This window comes from Salvelinus fontinalis, chromosome 9 (genome assembly GCF_029448725.1).
Source record: "Salvelinus fontinalis isolate EN_2023a chromosome 9, ASM2944872v1, whole genome shotgun sequence".
In the NCBI taxonomy this organism is placed as follows: Eukaryota; Metazoa; Chordata; class Actinopteri; order Salmoniformes; family Salmonidae; genus Salvelinus; species Salvelinus fontinalis.
The window spans coordinates 3,503,042-3,518,140 of NC_074673.1; the positions used below are offsets into that span (position 1 = coordinate 3,503,042).

Consider the following 15,099-nt stretch of genomic DNA (forward strand, 5'->3'; position numbering starts at 1 on the left):
GTGTGTTGAATTATCTGCAACTAGTGTACATACCCTCACTCTCCACGTAATACCCTCACTCTCCATGTAATACCCTCACTCTCCACGTAATACCCTCACTCTCCACGTAATACCATCACTCTCCACGTATTACCCTCACTCTCCACGTATTACCCTCACTCTCCACGTAATACCATCACTCTCCACGTATTACCCTCACTCTCCACGTATTACCCTCACTCTCCACGTAATACCATCACTCTCCACGTATTACCCTCACTCTCCACGTAATACCCTCACTCTCCACGTAATACCCTCACTCTCCACGTAATACCCTCACTCTCCACGTAATACCCTCACTCTCCACGTAATACCCAATTATGTATTACCCCTGCACATTGACTCAGTACTGGTACCCCTGCACATTGACTCAGTACTGGTACCCCTGCACATTGACTCAGTACTGGTACCCCTGCACATTGACTCAGTACTGGTACCCCTGCACATTGACTCAGTACTGGTACCCCTGCACATTGACTCAGTACTGGTACCCCTGCACATTGACTCAGTACTGGTACCCCTGCACATTGACTCAGTACTGGTACCCCTGCACATTGACTCAGTACTGGTACCCCTGCACATTGACTCGGTACTGGTACCCCGTGTTTATAGCCAAGTTATCGTTTCTCATTGTGTATTTATTCCTTGTGCTATTATTTTTTCTATATTTTTTGCATTGTTTGGACGGGCCCGTCAGTCAGCATTTCACTGATAGTCTACACCTGTTTACGAATCATGTGACAAATACAATTTGATTTGATTGATTTGATTTGAGTATAAACAGGTGGAGAAGTACATGCCTTTTAATTAATCAAGCAATCAATCAACTAATCAATTATCATTGTGTCTACAGTATAAACAGGTGGAGAAGTACATGCCTTTTAATTAATCAATCAATAAATCAACTAATCAATTATTGTTGTGTCTACAGTATAAACAGGTGGAGCAATACACGCCTTTTAATTAATCAATCAATAAATCAACTAATCAATTATTGTTGTGTGTACAGTATAAACAGGTGGAGCAGTACATGTCCTTCCACAAGCTTCCTGCCGGCATGCGGCAGCGGGTCCATGACTACTACGAACATCGCTTCCAGGGCAAGATGTTTGACGAGGAGAGCATTCTGGGGGAGCTGAACGAACCGCTCAGAGAGGTCAGTGTGTGTGTGTGTGTGTGTGTGTGTGTTGTGTGTGTTGTGTGTGGTGTGTGTGTGTGTGTGTGTGTGTGTGTGTGTGTGTGTGTGTGTGTGTGTGTGTGTGTGTGTGTTGTGTGTGTGTGTGTTGTGTGTGTTGTGTGTGGTGTGTGTGTGTGTGTGTGTGTGTGTGTGGTGTGTGTGTGTGTGTGTGGTGTGTGTGTGTGTGTGTGTGTTGTGTGTGTGTGTGTGTGTGTGTGTGTGTGTGTGTGTGTGTGTGTGCGTGCGTGCGTGCGTGCGTGCGTACGTGCGTGCGTGCGTGCGTGCGTGTTGTGTGTGTGTGTTATCTCCACGTGACGTCAGACCCATTGTCATGATAATCATAACCTTTAACCTCTGGCTCGATCACGGCTTAATCTCCATCATCTCAATGACGGAGTCCCAAAATGCCACACTATTTTCTAGCCCACAGGGCTCTGGTATGTAGTGCACTACAGTATGTAGAGGATATGGTTCCATTTGGGACTCAAACCCCTATGACTGCAGTTATTTATCACCCTAATGATGGCAGGGCGTGATACCTTCATCTCATTGGCTAGTAGATAGGACACATTCTGACTTTGTTGAGGGACGTTTCCGTTGGATATTCTGTGTAGTGACCTCATTATGTGATTACTTAGCGGTCACCTGTAGACTACTCTAAGTCTGTGTTCCAATTGGCACCCTATTGACTATTTAGTGCCCTACTTTTGATCAGGGACCATTAGGCTCTGGTCTAAAAGTAGTGCACTACGTAGGGAATAGGGTTCTATAGGGTCCTGGTCTAAAGTAGTGCACTACGTAGGGAATAGGGTTCTATAGGGCCCTGGTCTAAAAGTAGTGCACTACGTAGGGAATAGGGTTCTATAGGGCTCTGGTCAAAAAGTAGTGCACTATATAGGGAATAGGGTTCTATAGGGCTCTGGTCTAAAGTAGTGCACTATATAGGGAATAGGGTGCCATTTGGGACATGATCTATGTTTGCTGCAAATAAGGGACATAGTGTATTTTTTTATTTAACCTTTATTTAACTAGGCAAGTCAGTTAAGAACAAATTCTTATTTTACAATGACGGCCTTGCGGGGAACAGTGGGTTAACTGCCTTGTTCAGGGGGCAGAACGACAGATTTGTACTTTGTCAGCTCGGGGATTCGATCTAACAACCTTTAGGGTTACTGGTCCAACGCTCTAACCACTAGGCTACCCGCCTACAAAATGTTTATCATGATACCACTAGTGTAAACAAAGATTGAATTGTAATGTAGTCTAATAAATGTCTAAATGTGGCCACGCTTGATGTTTGTCACCAAGTTCCTCGTTGTGCTATTGGAATGCTATGAACGTGGGATTGTTTTTGTGTTTCTATTGAAGATTTGACAGCCTATACATATGATATATACCAATAGATCTCTGTTCATAGCTCTCTTAGAAGTGTCATAGGAGCCACTACAAAATGTTTATCACGATACCACTACCTTGCTAGTTTCCTGAATCTTATTCTCCCGTTGTCATGGTGATTGTTGATGTGTTTTTTTTGTGTACTTAAAATATAGTTTTATTCTATTTCATGATTTTCTGTCTTTTTTTGCAGGAAATCGTCAACTTCAACTGTCGTAAGCTGGTGGCTTCGATGCCTCTGTTCGCCAACGCCGACCCCAACTTTGTGACGTCAATGCTGACCAAGCTGCGCTTCGAGGTGTTCCAGCCCATGGATAGCGTGGTTATGGAAGGCACCGTCGGCAGAAAGATGTACTTCATCCAACACGGGGTGGTCTGCGTCATCGCCAAGGGCAACAAAGAGACCAAGCTGTCTGACGGGTCCTACTTTGGAGGTAGGAAAGATGTCACCTGTCGCCTCTGTTATAATATCCACACTGACACACTACTAACAGTGAAACAATTTGTATCTTTATTTATTTCTATAATCTTTATTTAACTAGGGCAAGTCAGTTTAAGAACAAATTCTTATTTACAATGACGGCCTACACCGGGGCCAAACCCGGACGACGCTGGGACAATTGTGCGCTGCCCTGTGGGACTCCCAATCACGGCCGGTTGTGATACAGCCCGGAATCAAACCAGGGTCTGTAGTGGTACCTCTAGCACTGAGATGCAGTGCGTTAGACCGCTGTGCCACTCGGAAGCCTCATCAGTGGTGTAGTGGTAAGACACTAGGTGGATAAATACTGATCATCATTCGTGTTGAGTAAAGTAAGGTTCCCTATACTTTCAATGCATTTTTCCTACCATTTTCCTCCCATTTTTCCTCCCATTTTTCCTCCCATTTTTCCTACCATCCACTACACCACTGGAAACAATGTACTGTAATTACGTAGCTTTGGGATGGTGAGTATTTGAAGGTTGAAGTTTTAAGTGTATTTGCCATGTGTAATGAATACATTTTGGGATCTTACTCATTGGAGATCTCATAATAAAAACACAAATAAACACAATAAAACACACAAAAACACAATTAAAACACAATTAAAACACAATTAAAACACAATTAAAACACAATAAAAACTAAATTAAAACAGAATAAAAACTAAATTAAAACACAATAAAAACTAAATTAAAACACAATAAAAACACAATTAAAACACAATTAAAACACAATAAAAACTAAATTAAAACAGAATAAAAACTAAATTAAAACACAATAAAAACTAAATTAAAACACAATAAAAACACAATTAAAACACAATAAAAACAGAAAAAAATATAGAAAAGTTTGAATGTGGACGGTGTCAATACTCGCCCCTGGGGGACCCCGCATCGTTCTGGAACATTTGTTTGATTTATTTATGGAATTTATTTGACAGAGACATTTGCCATTAAATAAATATTTCAGTGTTCACTTAATATCAATGTTAATGTACCAGCGTTAGCCAAATAGGCAAATTTAGCTACATTTTGGGCCATAGTTCCTGGGGATGGGGAGTGGAAATAGGATGTTGTCGATACGTAACCCCGGGCAACCTCACATGGGTGCTGGAGGAGCTCGGGGGAGATTCCCAGGTATGTTGTTCTCCAAACATAATCCATTTGATTCATTAGATTAATTTATATGACTCTGTGTTACAGACAAGACAATAAATTATACAAATCATCTCACAAAGGGCTTTGGATTTAGTTGAGGTTGAGCTTCGTGGTGGAGTTACCACTGTGTCTATTAAACTGTAACGTGAGAATATAATCCATTCAACACGAAGATTAACACAAACCGAATTGTGTGTTATGCCTGTGCACTGTATTGAACATGCATTCATGATCAGCAAAAGATTTGTGAAATCTAATAAATAAATAGATTAAAAAACTAAATAGAACTAAAGGAGGCCAGAAAGAGAGAGACAGACAGACAGACAGACAGACAGACAGACAGACAGACAGACCAGACAGACAGACAGACAGACAGACAGACAGACAGACACACAGACACACAGACAGACAGACAGACAGACAGACAGACAGACAGACAGAGACATAAACAGAGAAAGAGACAGACAGACAGACAGACAGACAGACAGACAGACAGACAGACAAATAGACAGACAGACAAATAGACAGACAGACAGACACAGAGAGAGAGAGAGAGAAAGAGAGAGAGAGAGACAGACAGACAGACAGACAGACAGACAGACAGACACAGAGAGAGAGGGAAACAGAGAAAGAGACAGAGACAGACGGACGGGCGAGTGGGCGGGCGGGCGGACGGACGGACGGACGGACAGACAGATAGACACAGAGAGACAGACAGACAGACAGACAGACAGACAGACAGACAGACAGACAGACAGACAGACAGCTTCCCTTGTTAATACTCCTACATTTTTTTTTACTAAAATGAACCTGTTTTATTTTGCTGATCTGACTGGCGATAGAAGGACCAGATGAGATCAGAACAAACTGTAAGCTCTAGAATTGCTTTAAGTGCTCCGTCTGTGGAGTTAGTCCAGGAAACACGGCTCTTTTTTGTGTTTTATCGACTTATATTGATGATATGATAATTTATTCTGACTCTCTGTCCTCTGGTGCGTAACAGTACATGAGGCTCAACACACACAGCTGTTTCATAATGAGAATATCAGCCATTTTGTAACAGTTTGTTTTTGGAAATCAAAATATTCATACTGTATATTGTGTTTCCCTTTTACATAGAAATAGGGCATGATGAAATAGGTTTCATATTTAATGTACAGGTGCGGACAAAACAAAAGCCAAGTGGTCGGTTGACAATGTATTCTATAACTGAATAATTCTTCTGTTCCCTGCAGAGATCTGCCTGCTGACTCGAGGCAGAAGAACGGCCAGTGTTCGCGCTGAGACGTACTGCCGTCTGTACTCTCTGTCTGTGGACAACTTTAACGAGGTCCTGGAGGAGTACCCCATGATGAGACGGGCCTTCGAGACCGTAGCTCTGGACCGGCTGGACCGCATAGGTGACAATTTACAGAGGGCCATCAACCTGGGATTGGTTTCCCAAAGCCTTTCGTAACTACAGTAGTATGACATTCCTCTCAAGAACCTCTCAACGACCTGACACAATTTGTAAAAACCAGGCATATTGCTGTTCTACCAAAGTGTGAATTTGTGTCAGCGAGAGAAATAACATGCTGTGCCACTCACTGTGCCAGTCACTGTGCCAGTCACTGTGCCACTCACTGTGCCACGCACTGTGCCACTCACTGTGCCATCCACTGTGCCAGTCACTGTGCCAATCACTGTGCCAGTCACTGTGCCACTCACTGTGCCAGTCACTGTGCCACTCACTGTGCCAGTCACTGTGCCACTCACTGTGCCAGTCACTGTGCCACTCACTGTGCCAGTCACTGTGCCAGTCACTGTGTCACTCACTGTGGCGGTCACTGTGCCGGTCACTGTGCCAGTCACTGTGCCAGTCACTGTGCCATCCACTGTGCCAATCACTGTGCCAGTCACTGTGCCACTCACTGTGCCAGTCACTGTGCCAGTCACTGTGCCATCCACTGTGCCAATCACTGTGCCAGTCACTGTGCCACTCACTGTGCCAGTCACTGTGCCAGTCACTGTGCCACCCACTGTGCCACCCACTGTGCCAGTCACTGTGCCACTCACTGTGCTAGTCACTGTGCCACTCAATGTGCCACTCAATGTGCCATCCACTGTGCCACTCACTGTGCCACTCACTGTGCCAGTCACTGTGCCACTCACTGTGCCACTCACTGTGCCATCCACTGTGCCAGTCACTGTGCCACTCACTGTGCCAGTCACTGTGCCACTCACTGTGCCACTCACTGTGCCAGTCACCGTGCCACTCACTGTGCCAGTCACTGTGCCAGTCACTGTGCCAGTCACTGTGCTAGTCACTGTGCCGGTCCTAGAGCAGCTCTACTGCACTATATGTTATCTATGTACTGTTCTTCATGCATGTTAATTATAAACTGGAAGGATTTTAACTGGCTGAATATGTGAAAAGAAAGTGTGAGAATTAAATTTAGGCAAGCCGATGCTGATATCTTAATACAGCACATTTGACTGTTTTAATTTCAGAAGGGGAGAGATATCTCGTTGCCCTGAGGTGAAAGCATTGTGTTAAAAAGGCCCTCATTTAGCTGTGGTTTAATGGATGACAGGCAGGGTTTGATAAGCCCTTCTATGGTGTGCAGAACCAAGGCCTCTCTCTAATTCTGTTACTCTCTAATTATGGTTCTCTGTAATTCTGGTTCTCTGTAATTCTGGTTCTCTCTCATTCTGTTTCTCTCTCATTCTGTTTCTCTCTCATTCTGTCTTTCTCTCATTCTGTTTCTCTCTAATTCTGTTTCTCTCTTATTCTGTTTCTCTCTCATTCTGTTTCTCTCTCATTCTGTTTCTCTCTCATTCTGTTTCTCTCTCATTCTGTTTCTCTCTTATTCTGTTTCTCTCTCATTCTGTCTTTCTCTCATTCTGTTTCTCTCTCATTCTGGTTCTCTCTAATTCTGGTTCTCTCTAATTCTGGTTCTCTCTCATTCTGTTTCTCTCTCATTCTGTTTCTCTCATTCTGTTTCTCTCTAATTCTGTTTCTCTCATTCTGTTTCTCTCTCATTCTGTTTCTCTCTCATTCTGGTTCTCTCTCATTCTGTTTCTCTCTAATTCTGAATCAAATATGACAGCCACACCCAAAAATGACTGCAACAGATACACATACTAATCTTTCTCTCTTTGACTTTCTTCTCTACAGGAAAGAGGAACTCTGTGCTCCAACACAAAGTCACCCAGAACTCAGGAGCTGTGAACCTCCTGGAGAACGCGATCATCCAGAGGATCGTACAGCAAGACCGGGACATGGCCATCCAGAGCAACATGTCTCCCCTGTCCCTGGATCCCGACGCCCCATTCCCCACCTCCACCCCGGGGGTCATCTGGGGTCCCCTGGTCCAGGGCCCCCTCCAGGCCGCTGCAGCCACCACCTCCCTGGCTCTGGCCTTCTCCCACTCCCAGCTCCACGCCCAGCTCCCGCCGATCCTCTTTCACCGTCCGCTCTCTGTCTCCGAGTCGTTCAAGGATCCTAGAGGCCACCATCTGCAGAGGGGCATGTTTGTGGGCGTGTCCAGTGGCTGTGGCTCCGGGGCTGCATCTCCAGGCGGTTCTGTGAAGTTCCGTTCTGGAGTGGACACTCCGATATTAGCCTCGCTCCGGGCGCAGCATTTAGTCTCCACAGCCTCCTCCATTTATCCTCTGTCACCTATAACCTCCATGTACCAGCCCACCTCCTCTATCACCTCCACCGACTTCCAGGCTCAGCCCAGCAGAGCCTCTCCCTTCCCCCTGGGCCAGGGCTCCATCCGGGAGTATCCACCCTCCTCCTGCATGGCCCAGCTCCAGCACCACCACCCCTACGGCCCACCAGGGACCCACCAGCAGGAGGCATCAGGGAGGCCCATCATGGGCACGCCGAGATTCCCAGCCCACTCAGCCCCCTCTGGTTCCACCCTAAGCCCTCTCATCTGTAGCTCTGTCAGCCCCATCCTGAGCCAGCTACAGAACTCTCACTCTGACACTACCAGCGCTCAGCAGCACGTCCAGATGGGACCTGGTCATCAGGAGAGAGCAGGCCACCTCCTCCTCCCCCACTGCCCCTACACGACCACAAGCCCTAGCAACCCCACCCAGCACCACAGCTCCAGTGGGTTTCTATCCATATCTATCCCAGAACAGGCCGGCGTTGGAAATGTCGGAGTCCCATCGTCCCTGGTGCATCACAGTCTGGCAGGCCTCCACCCCAGTCTCCTCCCACAGATTCTCCCAGAGTACTCTGCTCATTCTTCTCACTTTGCCCTGGCCTCGCTGGCCCAGTACGGGTCAGGGGATGGCTCCCCGGTCTGTACCCCACCGGTAACACACAGCCCCACCATCCAGAGCCCGCTGACAGGCAGGACGGTGCTTCAGCTCCACAGCCAACCCTCCAATGGCTCTCACAGCTCTCTCACCCCACAGACATCATGCCCTCCACAGGTAGATGGTAGAGGGCAGAGGGCAGAGTCCCTGGTGGATCTCTTCACGCAGGATGTCAGGACTATCTCCACTGTTTCCACCTCGGGCTCACACAGCTATCTACCCCAGGAAGGGTCTCTCTCCATACCGTCTCTCTCCATACCTTCAGGGGGGCTTGGTTCCTCTCTCCCCATGATGGGTGGTAGCAGTAATAAATGGTACAGCCCCATCCCAGGGCACGCCACTCCTCTGAGTCACTACACTCCCGTGGGATCTGAACCTCCAACTGCCGTGAGCCAAGAAGCACCGAACTCTTCGCAGCCCATCCCCAGTCGTCCTGTTACATCCGGGGCAGAGTACACAGTCTCCAATCTCCCTTCCAACTTGTGAGGTTTAAAAACACCCTCCTGCCATGCCTGAACTATGGGGAAATTGTCTTCGCTATTGGTATTGTATTTTTATTTATTTTTTATCGCTAGTGTAGGTTTTATATTATTCAAGGAGGGTGTGAGGGAGTGCGTATCTATATTGCAGGAAAAAGACTTAGAATAAAGATGTATTTTTTTAATGCAGATTGAATGAACAGAGTGAGTTCCCAGCGGGCGAAACCAGATCTGGTTGTAAGCGATTGGTAAGGATGTCATTTCGACCAGCTTTGCCCACTGGGTTAAGTATTTTTCTACAGTACAGTGGTACTACTACTGTACTATGTTGAATGTGGAGGTATTGTACCAATATGGATCGCTGGATAATATTAAACCACAAGAAAGTATATTGACCAATTTCCGTAAATAAAATATATATTCTAGCCTATATCCTCACTTTGTAATTTTGTGTTAAAGTATTTGTTAAACATGCATATTTATCTAACCTTTGACCCTAATAGAGATGATAACACCAAAAATATTGACCTTTTTGAATATTATTATATTTTCTCAGTGTATTGTGGTTCCTGATTCACTTCCTGTTGTGGAAGTGTGGAGAACGTGAGGCCACCCAAAGTAAAGAACTATGACTGAACTGCACTTTGGTAAATTTCAGAGATTAACTGAAAAATGGAGATGGTATGTCTTCCAATATCTTGTTTCAGACGGATCCTTGTGTATGTTTTCTAAGAATATATGTTTACATTCTGTATACGTTTTTAACTAGCCTAGATATCTAACATAATATCGCATCAAAAGACATGTGTTTAGTGACTGTGGATTTTAAAGTAAACAGTTTGGAAATTAATCATTGGGGTTTGGATGAAAGAAATACAGTAAGCATTGTGAGAATACAGTAATCCTTGTGAGAATACAGTAAATCTTGTGAGAATACAGTAAATCTTGTGAGAATACAGTAAGCCTTGTGAGAATACAGTAAGCCTTGTGAGAATACAGTAAGCCTTGTGAGAATACAGTAAATCTTGTGAGAATACAGTAAATCTTGTGAGAATACAGTAAATCTTGTGAGAATACAGTGAGGAAAAAAAGTTGCATTTAGAAAATAAGTAATTCAGCTTTGGCCATTGTCTGTCTGTCATATTTCCTGCAGGGCACCTCCTCTGCTGACACTACACTACACTACACTACACTACACACACACACACTACACTACACTACACTACACACACACACACACACACACACACACACACACACACACACACACACACACACACACACACACACACACACACACACACACACACACACACACTTTAACAACTTCTGCCATTGTAGTCTGAGCATTAGCCCCAGAATGATAACCTTGTTTTCCCCTATAGGACGCTAAAGGTACCGAGACAGAGGTACATCTGAGGTCTGTGTGTGGACTGGTTGGAATGACTCGACGGAGTGATCTTTGTGTTTGTGTGGGTATACAGACAGTACAGTACAGAGGAACAGTGAATTAGTGAATTACAGCTCTTTGTCCATAACAACAGTGGACAGATGGGCAACGGAGACGTTCGCTAGACTTTAACACAAGATAAACAGGAGATAGGGGTGTGTTCATCAGGCACCAAACAGAAGAGAACAGACTGAAACAGGCAGGGACTATCTGGACATTGTCCAATAAGAAAGGCTCATTTTTGTTTTCTGTTGCAAAAAAATGCTTTTAAAATGTTCCATTGTGTGACCTAATGAACAAGACTCGGGTTTGGATACACAAGGGGCTGTCTTCAGTCTGTATCGCTGATAGAAATGTAATGTTCATTTGCGATTGTGATGATATATGCAGCGTTTACCTTGAATTCAGTTTCAGCTAACGCGGGAACATGGCCTCTAAAATTCAATCGCAGCTGTAATGCTAAACTTTTCGTGATACGGATTAAATAGAGGCCCAATGTCTGTGAATGGGGTCACCACTGGACAGTTAAATGTCTGAGAGACAACGATGATGTTTATATTGCACCAATCAAAAGGGTCAGAAGTTGTTACTTTGAGAACAGAGATAAAAAACTCCTGGGTGTAATTTTTCTGTATATTTTCCTTTAGTTTCGTTGTTTTATGATTTAAGATTATTTAGTCATTATTATTATCTTCTATTTTAACACCTGTTGACAAACTGCTGCTACATATTGTCATGTATTTCCATTACAAGGTCTACTATCCCCTTATCCAGTTATAGAAATGATTGTTCTGGTCTTCTTGACGACGTTCTCTACATCATGTTGTCCACAGACATAGGAATGAGACATCTGTTGAATTGATCAATGATGAACTCTTATTTTGAAAAGGTTACTTTTATTCTGAAAAGGTCAACAAACCAAGGCCTCTAGATTTCACCCAGTATCTCCATATCTTTTCATCCTGTTATTTGTGTATATAATTACATGTGTTTATGTTTGACTATTTTATTTATCTGACCTGTTTGTCTGACTTCTGACCTGGGCGAATATTAAACAGATCACAAGGTCATGCCCTTGAGAATCCAATCCAAACGTCAATCCAAGTTGCCTGGTTACTGAGGGTCCCTGGGCTGGGGGTCCCTGGGGGTCCCTGGTTACTGGGGGTCCCTGGGCTGGGGGTCCCTGGGCTGGGGGTCCCTGGTTACTGGGGGTCCCTGGGCTGGGGGTCCCTGGGAGCCTGAGTTGGCAGGTGTACACACACAGTCCTGTAGTGACTCTCTGACTGACCCTATAGGCAGGGATATAAATAACATCAGTCACTACTCAGTCACTACTCAGTCACTACTCAGCCACTACTCAGTCACTACTCAGCCACTGGGCCTGATACTGGGGGTGGATCAACCTTCCATTACTACCCCTCTCCACTCCTCTGCTCTGTCCTACCCCTCTCCACTCCTCTCCTATATCCTACCCCTCTCCACTCCTCTGCTCTGCTCTGTCCTACCCCTCTCCACTCCTCTCCTCTCCTCTGTCCTACCCCTCTCCACTCCTCTCCTCTGCTCTGTCCTACCCCTCTCCACTCCTCTCCTCTGTCCTACCCCTCTCCACTCCTCTCCTATATCCTACCCCTCTCCACTCCTCTCCTCTGTCCTACCCCTCTCCACTCCTCTCCTCTGTCCTACCCCTCTCCACTCCTCTCCTATATCCTACCCCTCTCCACTCCTCTCCTCTATCCTACCCCTCTCCACTCCTCTCCTCTGTCCTACCCCTCTCCACTCCTCTCCTCTGTCCTACCCCTCTCCACTCCTCTCCTATATCCTACCCCTCTCCACTCCACTCCTCTATCCTACCCCTCTCCACTCCTCTCCTCTATCCTACCCTTCTCCACTCCTCTCCCCCGTCCTATCCCTCTCCACTCCTCTCCTACCCCTCTCCACTCCTCTCCCTCGTCCTATCCCTCTCCACTCCTCTCCTACCCCTCTCCACTCCTCTCCCTCGTCCTATCTCTCTCCACTCCTCTCCTACCCCTCTCCACTCCACTCCTCTATCCTACCCCTCTCCACTCCTCTCCTCTATCCTACCCCTCTCCACTCCTCTCCCCCGTCCGATCTCTCTCCACTCCTCTCCCTCGTCATATCCCTCTCCACTCCTCTCCTATCCCTCTCCACTCCTCTCCCCCCATCCTATCCCTCTCCACTCCTCTCCACTCCTCTCCCCCATCCTCCCCCTCTCCCCCCATCCTACCCCTCTCCACTCCTCTCCCCCAGTCCTATCCCTCTCCACTCCTCTCCCCCATCCTACCCCTCTCCACTCCTCTCCCCCGTCCTCCCCCTCTCCACTCCTCTCCCCCCAGTCCTACCCCTCTCCACTCCTCTCTCCCAGTCCTATCCCTCTCCACTCCTCTCCCCCATCCTATCCCTCTCCACCCCTCTCCCCCTGTCCTATCCCTCTCCACTCCTCTCCCCCCGTCCTACCCCTCTCCACTCCACTCCTCTCCCCCCGTCCTACCCCTCTCCCCCTGTCCTACCCCTCTCCACTCCTCTCCCCCAGTCCTATCCCTCTCCACTCCTCACCCCCAGTCCTATCCCTCTCCACTCCTCTCCCCCAGTCATATCCCTCTCCACTCCTCTCCCCCAGTCCTATCCCTCTCCACTCCTCTCCCCCAGTCCTATCCCTCTCCACTCCTCTCCCCCAGTCCTACCCCTCTCTACTCCTCTCCCCCAGTCCTATCCCTCTCCACTCCTCTCCCCCAGTCCTACCCCTCTCCACTCCTCTCTCCCAGTCCTACCCCTCTCCACTCCTCTCCCCCAGTCCTATCCCTCTCCACCCCTCTCCCCCGTCCTACCCCTATCCCCCTGTCCTATCCCTCTCCACTCCTCTCCCCCATCCTACCCCTCTCCACTCCTCTCCCCCAGTCCTACCCCTCTCCACTCCTCTCCCCCAGTCCTATCCCTCTCCACTCCTCTCCCCCAGTCCTACCCCTCTCCACTCCTCTCCCCCTGTCCTACCCCTCTCCACTCCTCTCCCCCAGTCCTACCCCTCTCTACTCCTCTCCCCCAGTCCTATCCCTCTCCACTCCTCTCTCCACGTCCTACCCCTCTCCACTCCTCTCCCCCTGTCCTATCCCTCTCCACTCCTCTCCCCCGTCCTACCCCTCTCCACTCCTCTCCCCTCCCCCCGTCCTACCCCTCTCCACTCCTCTCTCCCCGTCCTACCCCTCTCCACTCCTCTCCTCTATCCTACCCCTCTCCCCCAGTCCTATCCCTCTCCACTCCTCTCTCCTCTATCCTACCCCTCTCCACTCCTCTCCCCCAGTCCTATCCCTCTCCACTCCTCTCCCCCAGTCCTATCCCTCTCCACTCCTCTCCCCCAGTCCTATCCCTCTCCACTACAACAGAGGCGCCTCGTAGATTTGGATTGAATCTCAGATCAGGTCAAAGCCTAGTTAGTAAAGCTACAATCTGGAGCTCATTATATTATATTCCAGACGATTCCCATCCTGCTCCCAGAGTACTTTTAAGATGGAGGCGTTAATGTGTTACTGTGTGTTTTATTTCATAAATATGTATTTTATTTTTTCCCCTATTTTGTTCCTTTTGACTTCCCCGTACCATATGATTCCACGATGACCAATGGTAAACAAATTCATATATATATTTTAGAAAAATGTTTGAATTGGATGCAATAATAAAATCTCCTTTCTGGTGAACGACTAGTATCTGTCTGTGATGTTGTGATTCTCTGTATGAATATGAGCAGTGGGTAGGTACAGCGTGAGATTTGAACATCTGTCGAAATTCCATTAGAAAAGTCACAGAGCTTTAATCCGGATTAGAATTCTGTTTTTAACTGCCCCGCGACATCTAGTGTTGACATGTAAAATGGACAGGATTATATTCTTTCGTTTTTATTTCAGGACATTCTTTCTGTCATCTAATACACAGAAAAGGATTTGACATTGTGTATAATATATAATAGAAAATAAAATTGATTTCATACTGTAGTTATTCATACCTGTCCCAACGAAGTGTATGCCATTGCTTTGGTAATTGTCTGATTACTGGGACCCGTTTTTCCTCTAATCCTCTGCCTGTAATGCAGCTGTCAGACCAGTTTAGTACATACCGTAGGATTATCAAGGTCATGTATCCGTGTCACGCTAATATAACACAGTTGCTAATGGTATTTTTCTCCGTGGCTTTGATGGATGAACTAAAAGCCTTCAGTTAGATGGTTTGAACGCCGCTCTGGTACTTTTACAAAGAACCACTAGATGGTGTGAGACTTCTCTGGAAGATGTTAGATTGTTGCTATTGCATACGAAAGACAGGAAGTAAAAAATATTTGACATTTATTCACGCAATATTGAGTAGAATATTAACTTATGCTTGCTCCTCATTTTGTACCACGTGACTTGGCTCTGGTCCAGGGCGTGCCCACAACTACACATGGCTGACTTACGTGGTATACTTGTCCCAGTGGTTGGCTATATGCAGTTATATGCCATATATTCATGTTCTTTTTGTGGGCATTGCATATGCTCACTTCTTAATCCCCAGGATGCGTATTAAAGTAGTGTAGTTATACGCTGTATCATTTCATA

The 15,099-nt window shown here is 46.5% G+C and overlaps 1 protein-coding gene across 1 annotated transcript in view; it reads left to right on the forward strand.

Moving 5' to 3' along the window:
• LOC129861905 (potassium/sodium hyperpolarization-activated cyclic nucleotide-gated channel 3-like) overlaps positions 1-9,475 on the forward strand; it is a 38,015-nt gene extending 28,540 nt beyond the window's left edge. The window contains exons 5-8 of the mRNA XM_055933088.1: positions 1,049-1,195; positions 2,805-3,045; positions 5,488-5,652; positions 7,410-9,475. Of these exons, the coding sequence (XP_055789063.1) occupies positions 1,049-1,195; positions 2,805-3,045; positions 5,488-5,652; positions 7,410-9,052 (2,196 nt within the window). The 3' untranslated portion in view covers positions 9,053-9,475. The remainder of the gene's footprint in view (positions 1-1,048; positions 1,196-2,804; positions 3,046-5,487; positions 5,653-7,409) is intronic.
• Positions 9,476-15,099: the final 5,624 nt, after the last annotated feature.